General features: G+C 47.0%; 1 protein-coding gene across 1 annotated transcript in view; it reads left to right on the plus strand.

The window, feature by feature from the left end:
* Positions 1–1,294: 1,294 nt before the first annotated feature.
* The window catches only part of LOC103114058 (sideroflexin-5), a gene marked incomplete at its 3' end in the record, with an annotated part of 71,802 nt that continues 60,232 nt past the window's right edge, over positions 1,295–12,864 (plus strand). Inside the window, exons 1-2 of the mRNA XM_060184873.1 lie at positions 1,295–1,462; positions 12,285–12,353. Of these exons, the coding sequence (XP_060040856.1) occupies positions 1,361–1,462; positions 12,285–12,353 (171 nt within the window). The remainder of the gene's footprint in view (positions 1,463–12,284; positions 12,354–12,864) is intronic.

Here is a 12,864-nt window from a genome sequence, read left to right on the forward strand (position 1 = left end):
AGACAGAGAGGAGGAGAGATAGACACCTGCAGACCTGCTTCACCGCCTGTGAAGCGACTCCCCTGCAGTTGGGGAGCCGGGGTTCGAACCGGGATCCTTTATGCCGGTCCTTGTGCTTTGCGCCACCTGCGCTTAACCCACTGCGCTACAGCCCGACTCCCCTCCCTTGTGAATCTTACAGTAGGAAAGACATTCAAAACCATAAACATACATGCAAGGGCTAAAAATGAAAAGTGCTGGCTACAACAGAAACCTGTAGGAGATTTTGTGAAAGGGGGGGCAAGAATGGGGACATGTAACATTGAGGTTAAAGGGTTGGGAGACAGCATAATGGTTATGCAAAAGACTTTCATGTTTGAGGCTTTACAGCTTTAGGTTCAATCCTCAGTACCACCATAAGCCAGAGATGAGCAGTGCTCTACTTGTTCTCTCCCATCTCTTTCATTAAAATAAGTAAAATATATTAAACAAATTAATATTGAAATTACAGTGACAACGTGAACCAGTGTCAGTAGAAGATCAAAAGTTTAGGGTCTTCTGGGTACAGAGTGTTCAAGAGTCATGGGGTCTTGAATGACCAATATGTTCTAGGAAATGTGACAGAAAGAGCACAGGGCGAGGAACAGAGTGGCTACAGAGAAAAAACTGCATGGGGGGCGGGCAACGGTGCACCTGGTGGAGCATTACCATGAGCATTCATTACCATGTGCTAGGACCTCGGTTCAAGCCTCTGGTTCCCACCTTCGTCGGGGTTGGGGGGAGCTTTAGAAGTGGTGAAGCAGTGTTGCAGATGTCTATCTACCGTTCTCCTCTCTATCCTATCAGAGTTTTCTCTGTCTTAGCAAGTAAAATAAATTCTAAAAAAGGAAAACTGCATGAAGATTCCGCAGTGCAACTTAAAATTTTTTATTTATTTTTTGTCTTTGGAGATTAAAAAACCCTATTTCTCACGAAATTTTGGCTTGGGTCCCAGTTCGGGCACGCTTGGATAGGGATCTGCTGGGCTGCAGCTCCAGGAGCTATGGCCACCACCGCGGCAATGGAAAATATCAGGGGCAGGTAGCCAGGAAAGGTTTTTTTTTCGTGGTCCCCGGCGGGGGCCTTAGAGTCGTACAAGCACACTCTTCTGGGACGTTCCACCCTTGCAAAAGCCCAGGTAGGACCCAGACTGGGTTAGAGTTGGCGCAAGTCTCCCGCAGTCCAGGGTTGTCAAGCGCCGCGACAAGAGAAACTACACTCCCCACAACCCCTTGCACCTCCGACTCGCTGCGGTTGCTGGCGGCCAATCGGGAGAAGCAGCTGTGGCGGGGGCCGAGGAGGGACATTTTAAAAGGGCCGGAGATTGCGGGCGTCAGTGGCCATGGCGGATACAGCGACTACAGCATCGGCGGCGGCCGCTAGTGCCACTACCGCCTCTACCGATGCACCTCCTTTCCAGCTGGGAAAACCTCGCTTCCAGCAGGTGAGGACCAGGTTGTGACCTGAGGGTCGGCGGGTGGCATGGGGAGGTCAAGCAAACTCCTCTTCAAAACCTCTTTTAGACCTAGGGTCCCCGGGTCCCCGACCCGCGGCCACCCGGGAAGCCTGCGGCTACTGCCGCGGCTACCTCGGCCACAGCCGTCCCTTTCCTATTGGTCAGTGAGGTGGGCGAGGACTTCCATCCTGGTTTCCTATTGGTCAGGAGCGCCGTCACTCCGCGGCTGCCTGAGCCCTCCAGCCTTTACCGCCCGGGGCGCTCTGTGATTGGCTATTGCGGGCCGCGGCCCGGGATTCCGGGCGCCTGGGTGCGAGCGGCTTGTCCAGGGTGGCTTTGGGCTGTGCAACCGCCCACTCCAGGCAGAAAGTTCGAGTCCCGGCCTGGATAAGAAGTTGGTGTTGCCCAGATACCTTCCAACTTTTTCCCCCGAGTGGGCACTGATATTCCTTCCGAGCTGCAGACGGGACCTCCGGGCTGCATCCACGCTCAGCAGTCATGTTCCCAGCCCTGCACCCAAGCCGGGTCCACAGTTGCGTGAAGGGTTAGGGCCGCCGGGCACGGGGCGTCTACGGCCAGGGAACTCTGTCCCCTCTGGCGGGGCATTCACTGACGCGGCGAGTAAGCAGACTGATGCTCGGCTGGGGATGGAGAGAGGACGAGCGGGGAGAGCCAGGATGCAGAGGAAACGCTGTGTCATCCTGTATGGCCGCTCCAGGAGGGTCCGCGGTGTGGCAGCACGTCCCAGCCCCAGCCCCACTGCAACCACTGCCGACGGGCTCCCACACCCGCACCCTGGCTCGGCGGAGCGCTCAGCTCTGCCCTACCCGCTCGGACTCTTCAGGAGGGCACAGAGACATTGGTCTTTTTCCTCTGTGACCCCACACCCAGGCATCGCTAACGTGCCCCCAACTACGGAGATGGGAATCGAACCCGCAGCCGAGATGTGCCGCTGGGGCTTGGAAGCCAGGAGGCTGGCACGTAGCCGGCCACCGGTGCTTCCTGCACAGAGGAGATGGACTTGATTGGGCAAAGAGCAGAGAGGCTTGCCTAGGCTGGGGGTGGGCAGTAGAGGCGGAAAGAAAGAAGTTTTCAGGAAGAAAGGAAATTTCGTAAAGGTCGGTGCCCATGGTTTTGTTGTTTGGGGCTAAGCGTGTGTGTGTGTGTGTGTGTGTGTGTGTGTGTGTGTGTGTGTGTGTGTGTGTGTGTGTGTGTGTGTGTGTGTGTGTGTGTGTGTGTGTGTGTGTGTGTGTGCGCGCGCGCGCGCGCGCGCGCGCGCGCGCGTGCATATGCGTGTGAGTGTGTATTTTGCAAGAGGGCTTGGTGTCACAGCAAAGTGGACTCTGGGCTCTGCTGGTCGTTAAGGAACCGAGCTCTTAAACCTTCTGAAAAAAATGGCCCCGCTGTTCTTAAACAGGACTTTAATTCCTTCAGAAATAATGGTATGCAAACCAACTTTCAAGCCTGAGGTTGAGTTCCCAGGTTCAATCCCCAGCACCACCATATGCTAGAGCTGAGGAGCTCTCTTCTTCCTGCAGTGCAGGGTACCCTTAACAACTAGTGACTCTGTCAGAGGTGCCTCTGCCTGATTTGCCATTACTGACTGACCCTTTTCCTTCACCCTCAACTCTTGCTTCAAGGCCAGTCTGGGCCTCCCTCTGGGGAAACACTTCATGCCTTCTTCCCCTGTGACATTACCCCTGGTGGAAACAGGTCACTGACTGTCTCCTGTCTGGTCCCCATGCACACACCATCCCTTGTACCCTTCCTACCTTACCCCCCACCCCATGCTGAGTTCCCAGGAATCTGCCCTGTGATCCTTGAATTATTCTCTGTGTGCTTATTTGGCCTCCTTAACCTCTGTGCACAGCTTCTGAGAGAAGAGGCTCATCTTGCCTTCCTCTTGTCTCCATCTTACCTTTGAGATAGCTAGGCAGATAGTAATATGCTGAATGAAGCTTTATGGGGTTCATTTTTTGGCCTTTTTGAAAAAAAAGTCCTTTAGACCTCTAGCAGACATTTCTGCAGAACTTGGGCTACAATGACTTAGTTCTTTGCTATATTGACCACTGTGGCACAGTTGAGCCTACCCAATTCTGGCAACCATGTCTAGCACCTCTTTTTGGCACAGCTCTCGAGGGCAACCAGGGTTTGCTGTGTGTGCTATTGTTTGCTTTCTAACTGCCCTCCTGCACAGTGACCAGCATAAAGCACAGTGCTTGTGATTCATCCATAGGTACTGCCCCCACACCTTCTCCTCCCTCACACTCCCCTGGCTGTGCAGGCAGCCCAACCTGCCACCTAAATGGCTCCTGAGAAACCTGGGAGTCATTTGTATGCTTGCCTTCCTCAACCTCACCCTCAAAAATACCAATAAACAGCCCACTGTTCTCAGCTTTTAAACAATTCACCAGTCTGTTGGTCTCCTGGGGAATCCTAGATCAAAACCTGTCATCTGTCACCTAATCACAACAGGAGCCTCCAAACAGGTCCCTCTTTTTCTTTTTTGTCTCCCTTCCAACCTCTCCTTCTTCTGCATGGCAGAGTTCAGGTCTGACCACACACTTGAATACTTACCCTGGGCTTCCTCTGCTTCTGAAAGAGCCCCAAAGGTCTGCTGGACCCACTCCAGCTGACTTTTCTTCCTCCACTTGAAGCCACACTCACTCCTCTTTTAAGCCTTCCTTTCCACCACAGCGGCTCTGTCCAGTTCCTTAAATCCATCATATTTCCTCTGGACACTAAGCCTTTATCACCTCCCTCAGTTATCGTCCTCATTCCTCCACTTCCCTGCTGTTTCTGTCCTCCTACCCACAGGCCCAGTTCTTGACTGTGTTCCCCTGTTGCCAAGCACCTATCTCAGTATATATATTGCTTTGGGGCGATTCATTACTTTTTTGACACAGCGTTATCTGTAGGGCTCAGCGCCTGCACAATGATTCCATCATTACCAGCACCCTCCCCCTTGCTTTTTTTTTTTTTTCTTTTCTTTTCTTTTTCTGATAGACTGAACAAATAGTAAGGGAAAAAGAAAGTGACACCTATGTCGCTGCTCCACAGCTTGTGGAACTTCACCCTCCTGCAGGTGGGGACCTGGGACTTGAACCTGGGTCCTCACACATGGTAATGTGTGCCCTTTATTAATGGGTGCACCAATATTTAGTTTTGGGTGGTTATTTTATTGCCATTTGTTTCCCCTTCTTGACCAGTAGGAGCTTTACCTGCTTTCATTTCCCACTGGCTCTCTGGGGCTCAGTACAGTACCTGGAGATAATTGTTAATAATTTGATGAATAAGTATACTGCAGACACTTCTGTTAAGTCATTGTGGACTGGAATTGATTTACACAGTTATGATTGGAGAGGTGGGCCAACATCTCTCAAAACTCTTCCTTGGAGATCTTTTAAAATTGTAGCCAAGTAAGGACACATCTAACAGTTTCATCTAACAATTTCTTGACCCTGAGACATCTCAGTGGGAGGTGGGCGTGGGGCTGAGTGTCTATTAGAAGGGAACTCTAAAGGCAAAATGTTCTGCCATGTATGTGCTGGGTTGATAAATGCCTTCAGAGCCTACCCTGCATTGTTAGTTGCCCTTGGTGCTTGTATACATTAGATGTCTAAGGTGTATTCACAATGCCCAGTGCAGGCCTGCCAAAGTCTGCTTGTGAGCGATCTGTAATCCAGGGTCCCACTCCAGGGATACAAACCTTAAACCCACTCAGTTTCCTGCATTAAGCAATACCGGGTGCCAAAGTTTTGCACACTCCCTGTAGTCTCCCCAGAATCTTTCTTCCTTTCATCTCTCAGAGATCTCCATGTGCAGGAGGACTAGGGGAGGAAGGGAGCAGAGTAGTGCCAGAGTGGAGAAAGGTAGCTTGCCTTGCTGGGCTTTGGGGATGTGATCATCTATCTCCCTATAAAATGATGATGAAAGCCAATCATATTTATCAGCTTTTTGCAAATTGATTTAAATTTAAGAAAACTCTTTAAAAATATTTATTTATTTATTTACTGGATTGAGCCAGAGAGAGATCAAGAAGAGAGAGATACCTACAATACTTGCTTCACCACTCACAAAGCTTCCACCCTGCAGGTGGGAACTAGGGGATAGAACCCAGGTCCTTCTGTACTGTTAGATGTGTACACAAGCAGTTTCACCACTGCCTGGCCCCCAAACTGATTTGATTTTCACAGCATCTATGTGAGGCAGATACAATTTATGTATTTATTTTTTACCAGAATACTGTTCAATTCTGGCTTATGGTGGTGCTGGAGACTGAATCTGGGACCTTGGTCCCTCAGGCATGAATAGCTTTTTTTTTGCATAATTATTATGCTATCTCTCCAGCCCATAATTATCTTTCATTTTACAGATGAGAAAACAATAGCATATGTTATATTACCTTCCTAGACTGACAGAGTCTGGATTTTATTATTTTTTTTATCTTTATTTATTGGATAGAGACAGCCAGAAATCTAGAGGGAAGGGGGTGATAGAGAGGGAGAGACAGAGAGACACCTGCAACATTGCTTCACCACTCGCAAAGCTTTCCTTCTGCAGATGGGGACTGGAGGCTTGAACCTGCTGGTACTCATATAGGGGGCCTCCCAGCAGAAGTAAGCCATACTACTGGCCTCTCGTGTTAGCTCTAGTGGCTAACAACAGGAAAAGACCAGGAGACTATTTAGTCACAAATGATCTATCTATTGTACAGAAGGCAGGTTTAAATAGCAGAAGGGAGCAAAGGACATTTTTCACATGTGGCGGTAAGGGTGGGCTTTGGAAGGTCAGAACCTCCAGGGTGACGGTTCTAAGGAATTGATAGTGGTAGAGGGGAGAGTTCTGGAATGATTAGTGGCAATTGGGTAAGAGAATCAATTAGCTGAAGGTGTTTAGAAGGACATGTTAATTATCTCAACAAGGGATAATTAGACAGAGAGGAGCCTTGAAGGAAGATAGAAGAGTTAAGAGATCAAAGTGGAGGAGGGGTTTAAGGAAATAGGAAGGAAGAGCCTTTTGGTCAAGGCAGAATGGTGATATGTGGAGTATGTGTGATCACAACAGGTGAACTATAGTGAACTTTAAGCAGGCAAACCATTTGGTTTATAACAAGGAAATGAGTTAAGTGTTAGGGGGTGTAGGTTCCTGGGATGCTTGGGAGACTGACAAAGGGAAACTGAGTCAGGAAAGCTTTTCCCTCCATGCTTTTTACCCCTGAAAGGGAGAAGCTGACAAGTGGGGTATCTTTTCAGACCTCCATCTGTATGATGGGCATTCCTCTATGCTCTCACCATGCTTTCACAATTAACCCCACATGAACCCAGGTCTTTGCGCATTGTAACATGTGCGCTCAACCAGGTGCACCACCACCCGGTCCCTGTTCATTTGTTTATAGTCAACTTTTAAAAAGTTATGGACTAAACATGTGCAAGTGAAGACAATTGTCAATGAACTATGCAATCATCACTTATATTAAAGAGTTGCCAATTTAAGGCCAGCCTTGATTCCTTTATACACTCCCACCCTAGCCAATGAATTATTTGAGTCAGGAGAGTCTATTATTTCATTATACCTGCTGTTAAGTATCTCTAAAAAATTAGAACATTTTGGGATTAGTTTGTAAACAAGCATTTATTTACTTATTTATTTTTGCTGCACTTTTCCTAGTAGTCAGGTTTTTCTTTTTCTTTCTTTTAGATAGATGGGAGTAGAGAGAGAGAGAGAGAAACACCTGAAGCACTGCCCCAGTGCTTGTGAAACATTCCCCATGCAGGTAGACTAGGGACTTGAACTTGGGTTCTTGCATATGGTAGCATGTATCCTACTAGGGGAGCCACCACCTAGCCCCAACTTTTATTTTGGGACAGTTCTACATCTGCAGGGAGGGGAAAAAAAGCATAATTCCTATAGTTTGAGTCAGAAAGCCCAAAGACCCACATATTATATGTCACTGATATGTCTCTCTTGTTTCTTTTAATCCATTGGTTCTTCCCCTCTTCTTTCTCTCTTTTTAAAAAATTTAATGATCTTTATTTATTGAATAGAGACAGCCAGAAACTGAGAAGAAAGGGGAGAGAGAGAGGAAGAGAGACAGAGAGACACCTGCAGCCCTGCTTCACCACTTGCAAAGTTTCCCCCTGCAGATGGGGAGCAGGGGCTCAAACTTGGGTCCTTGCACACTATAACATGTACATTCAGCCAGATGCACCACCACCTGGTCTCCCCTCTTCTTTCTATTATTACTATTAAAAAAAATTTTTTTTTCCCTACCAGGGTTATCACTGAGGCTCAGTGCCTACATGATGAATCCAGAACTCCCAGTGGCCATTTATTTTTCTTTTATTTGATAGGATAGAGAAAAATTGAGAGGGGAGAAGGAGATATGAAGAGAGAAAAAGAAATACCTGCAGTACTGCCTTACCACCTGTGAAGCTTCCCAGTGCTAGTGGAGAGGTGGGGCTGGGGACTTGAACCAGGGTCCCTGCACATGGAACCGTGCACTCTACCAGATTCACCACCATCTTGTCCCTTCTTTCTGTTGTTAGAAAAGAAAAAGAAAACTGGTTTGTGGAGGAGATAGCATATTGGTTATGCAAAGAGACTCTGATGCCTAAAGCTCCAAAGTCCCAGGTTCAGTCCCCCCACACTACCATAAACCAGAGCAGTGCTCTGAGGGGAACAAAAAAAAATACTGGTTTGTTTGTCCTGTCATTTCCCCCTCATTCTGAATGGAACTGATGGCATCTCTCTAGTACATTTGAATATGTTCCTCTGTCCTCTTATTTTTTCCTGTAGACTTGAAGTCCATGTGTCTAATCACTGCACCAAACTGCTTAGCAAAGGGACACATGGAAAGCTCTGTGACCTAGTTGTTCACCTACCTCCTTTTCTGTTAATTTCCTCATCATTTTCAGTTTATTTATTTTCCAACTTGGAACCCCAGGGTGAAGAGTAAATACTTGAGGAAAAATACTTTTTCCCATTGCTTTTAGTCTATCTAGAACTTTTTGTTTCAAGTTTCCTTGCTCTATATCTGTAAGATAACTGGTGTTATGAGTGTGCTGTTTGTGTGAGTGATTGAACAGGGCTCCCTCTGCTTTATAGGAAACCCACTGTGTAGGAAAATGTGCTTCTCACTTCAAGGTTGAGAGATTTGTGTGGGTTGAGAGTTGGGAGGTAATGGGGAAAGTGTCTCAGTAGCTGCCTACAATACAGTTCTGAAATGAAAGGACTTTAGTGTGTTTTAATTTTTACATCTAATGGGCTAGAGAGACTGTCCCAGGCCTGGTTGTTGGGCTGGCTTCTAGTCCAGTGACTCTCGACCCCTTTTGCATATTAGAATTGCTTGGGCAGGTTTTTAAATAGATACTAATGCCTAGAGCCTACTCTGGATTGACTGATTCCAATTCCTGGATGACTGGCCTGCTGTCAGGAATATCCAGGCTACTCAGTGTTCCTTGGTTGAGGAATACTGAACTGGTTCAGCCTTTGCCTTAATGCTACAGGGTCAGTGAATATTTTATTCCTAGTTGATGAGGGCAGCAGTCTAGAGAGGTCTGGAGATGGGAGAGCTGTCAGTTTCTTCTTGGGCCTTTCCACGGAGCTGCTCCTTCCAAGACTGGTTCACCTACTGGGGCCATGGCAGTCTGAAGGCAGCCTGCTACTGCAGGCCCAGAGCCCCTGCTGGGAATGAGCTGACTCACCTTTCTTGTAAAATAGAATGCAAAAGAAGAAGGTAAATGACTCATTCTTTTGGCAAAGAAGGAGGAAAATCATCCAGGACAGTCTGATTGGGTAAAAGTGGGGGAGGGGTGTGTGGCTATATTTTGGAGTGAAATATAAAACTATACAATTTAAACTTGAGAGAATGAAAAGCAAATCAAACTGAGAAGTGGAAGTCTTCCCTATGCATGGGCTGTGAAGGCAGGTATGCAAAGCCAGTTACAAAGAATCAGTCTCTCTCTAGGATCTACTTCAGCTACAGAGTATCAAAACAAGTTGCTTCTTCTTTGAATAATCATTCCTTTATATTCACTGAGAAATCTCAATCACCAAGATCATAAATTGTCTCAAACCTTATTTAAAATGACATCAGTAATTCTAAAGCATTCCTGTCCCCCCCACCCCACCCCCCTTGATTTGTGTGTCCATGCCACTCAAGGGCCAAGATTCGAATAAGAAGTTTCTGGAGCCAAAATTGCACACTGATCTTAACTTTATAGTTTCTTTTTTTTCTTCTTCTTCTTTTTTCTTTTCTTTCTTTCTTTCTTTTTTTTTTTTTTTTACCAGAGTACTGCTCAAGTCTGCCTTATGGTAGTGCAGGGGATTGAACCTGGGACTTCAGAACCTCGGGCATGAGTCTTTTTTCATAACCATTATGCTATCTATCCCCACCCTATAGTTTCCAAGGAAATAAGACCCTCAGTCCAGACCCCTTTTCCTCTTAGCTTTTCTTTGGGCCAGTTAAAGTACTGTTTCTCTTAAATTTTATTCTACCTTTTCCTAGAATTCTATGCTAGTCCAGATTTTCTTTGCTTCTATAAATTCCTCTGTTGTGTGACCTCCTCCTTGCAATGAGCTAGTCGGACCTTAGGCTTGTCAGGCTTCAGTCCACGTTGGGGTGTAGGCTATCAGGCCAGACCACTATCATCTGTGTTCAGGATCTCCAACTCAGCTCCCCATTCTGAATCTTGGAGCTAGACTCCCAAGCAAACATCTCTTATTATTTCCCTAATCTCAATTCTTAGAGGTGAATTTTGGCCCAGACAGTAGTTTGAGCATCATGCATAAATGGGGAGTGGTTTAGAGCATTCAAGTTTTAAGAGGTAAGAGTAGCAATTGTTTTAGTTAGGCCTGGTGTCCAAAGTTGACTTTGGTCTGTGCCATGCAGCACTGGGATGGGGGGGTGGGGGGTGTCTGGTGGAGATGCAGTTCTCTGTAGGGGATACCATAGGGAGCAGAGAGGTGAAGGTGGCATGGGCCTGGTGTGAGCAGAGAGGAGAGAGTGTGGAGATTCCTGTTTCCTGCACTGCACAGAGGATGGAGCATTTATTACCTCGTGGGGCTCTAGGGAAGATTTGGGGCAGAGCCTGGAGTGTAGTGAGGCATTAACTCCCAGGGTTTGCAGTATTCATCTTTGTCCCTTAGCTTGGCTCTTTTCTCCTCTCTTCAATCTTGACCAAGCTGGCTTTGTCCCTGAGGGAGAAGAACCAGCAGCAGCTTTGCTCCATTTCTTTTCATTATGCTCTAATGCCTGTGCCCTGCTTAGCATAAAGCCCTCTGTTTTCAGGGCCCCTGCTCTGGGCAGAAGCTGGGGGAGGAGGGGCAGCTTCTTGTCCAGGACTGTGGGTAAAAGAACATGTGAGGACCACCAGCTGGGTGTTGACTTGCTTGAGCCCTGCCTGTTTTTCTGGAGGTAGAGGCTGCAGAAGGTGTGAAGGGCTGGGAGAAGGCTGGAAACCAGACCTCATCTCCAACCTGTGTGCTCAGTGGTGGCTGGAGCTGCCAAAAGCCTTGGAGTGGATTTCAGAGCATTGTGAGGCACAGGAGGAAACTGGAGGGTGTGGTGTCTTGAGGATAAACCGAGACAGTCACTGAGTCTCTCTCTTCTCTTCTCCCCTCCTTTCTCCCTCCCTTGCTTTCGCCTCTCCTTTTTCTTCTTGTAGTATGATACCAGTGATTAAACCAGGGTCTAATGCATATGCTGTACTGCTAACCTCCCTCCCTGGTTCTTCTTCATCATCTGCGTTGTCATCATCATCATCACCATTATTTTGCCACCAGTATTATCCCTTGAGCTCAGTGTGTACATAACAAATCTACTGCTTCTATAGCCATTTTTTTCTTTCTTGTTTTTTTGATAGAGACAGAGAGAAATTGAGAGAGAAGGGGGAGAGAGTGGGAGAGAAAAAGAGATATCTGGGGGTCAGGTGGTGGCACACCTGGTTAGGTGCACATGTTACAATGCACAAGGACCCAGATTTGAGCCCCTACCCCCCACCTGCAGGGGGAAAGCTTCACGAGTGGTGAAGCAGGGCTGCTTCAGAGACAGGTGTCACTCTGTCTCTATCTCCCCTTTCCCTCTCAGTTTCTGGCTGCCTCTATCCAATAAATAAAGATAATTTTTAAAAAAATGTCTGTAGCTCTGCTCAGCTCATGAAGCTTCCCTCCTGCAGGTAGGGACTAGGCGCTTGAACCCAGGTTCTTACTCATGTATGTGTGTGCCAAGTGCACCGCTACCCACTCCCATCTCCCTCACCCCACCTTCCACTTTTTTTTTTATGACAGAATGTGTATGCACAAAGCATTGGTCTACCACTCATGGAGTTACATTCATTTTGCCTCCATTGCCTTCTTGCAATCCTGTGATCAATCCCAGGCCCTCTGCCCTTGAGCCACACCTCCTTAGTCCCTGAGAGAATATCATAATGGTTGTTCTGAGATGACTTTAGAAATCTCAAAGCGTGGTCCGGGAGGTGGCACAGTGGATAAGGCTTTGGACTCTTAAGCATTAAGTCCCAAGTTCAATCCCTGGCAGCACATGTACCAGAGTGATGTCTGGTTCTTTCTCTCTCTCCTATCATTTCTCATGAATAAATAAATAAATTCTTTAAAAAAAAAAAGAAATCTCAAAGACCTAGAAAAGCTGCCCTCACAAAATGAAGACTTGCTTGCATTTGTCACATACCTGGGGAGACTTAGGCTTTGAGGGACCCTGAAAGCAAGGATGAGGTGTGGCCTGGGGATCTGAAGTGTTTGGAGGGTAGTTAGTATTCAGTGGCTGACGACTCTTCTCTCCTTTCCCTAGACATCCTTCTATGGCCGCTTCAGGCACTTCTTGGACATTATCGACCCTCGCACACTCTTTGTTACTGAGGTAAGTCAGAGCTTTCAGACTTGATGGAGTCCCTGGGACCTTTATACTTTGTTGCTCTCAAAGATCTGTGCGTCATCTGTGTCAATGCTTTTGTTCCTTTGTCATGATTGTTATAATTTGAAGCTTTAATAACATTGTGACCAAGTACACAAAGGCTCAAAAAGTACAGATGTGTTTATGAACAGAAAGTATTCTCTGCACACTCTCTCTACCTAGCTCCCTCCTGTAGAAACTTACAGATAATATTAGGCTTATAAAGGGATAATTCCCCTTCTATAGGTGCTATTCTATAAGTTTTGACAAACACATTCAGTTATTTGTTCACTGCCACAATGAGGACAGACTATTTCCATTACTCTATAATGTCTGATGACAGTTATAATCAAGCTCTCTGGCGACCACTCATCTGACTTCCTTTCCTCTCACCCTCCATTCTCCCCCCACTTCTCCATGTCTATCTCCATCTCCTTCTTCCCCTCTATCTCTATCTCCTTCTTCTTTTTTCTTTTCT

This window comes from Erinaceus europaeus, unplaced genomic scaffold, assembly GCF_950295315.1.
Source record: "Erinaceus europaeus unplaced genomic scaffold, mEriEur2.1 scaffold_399, whole genome shotgun sequence".
NCBI classification, from domain to species: domain Eukaryota; kingdom Metazoa; phylum Chordata; class Mammalia; order Eulipotyphla; family Erinaceidae; genus Erinaceus; species Erinaceus europaeus.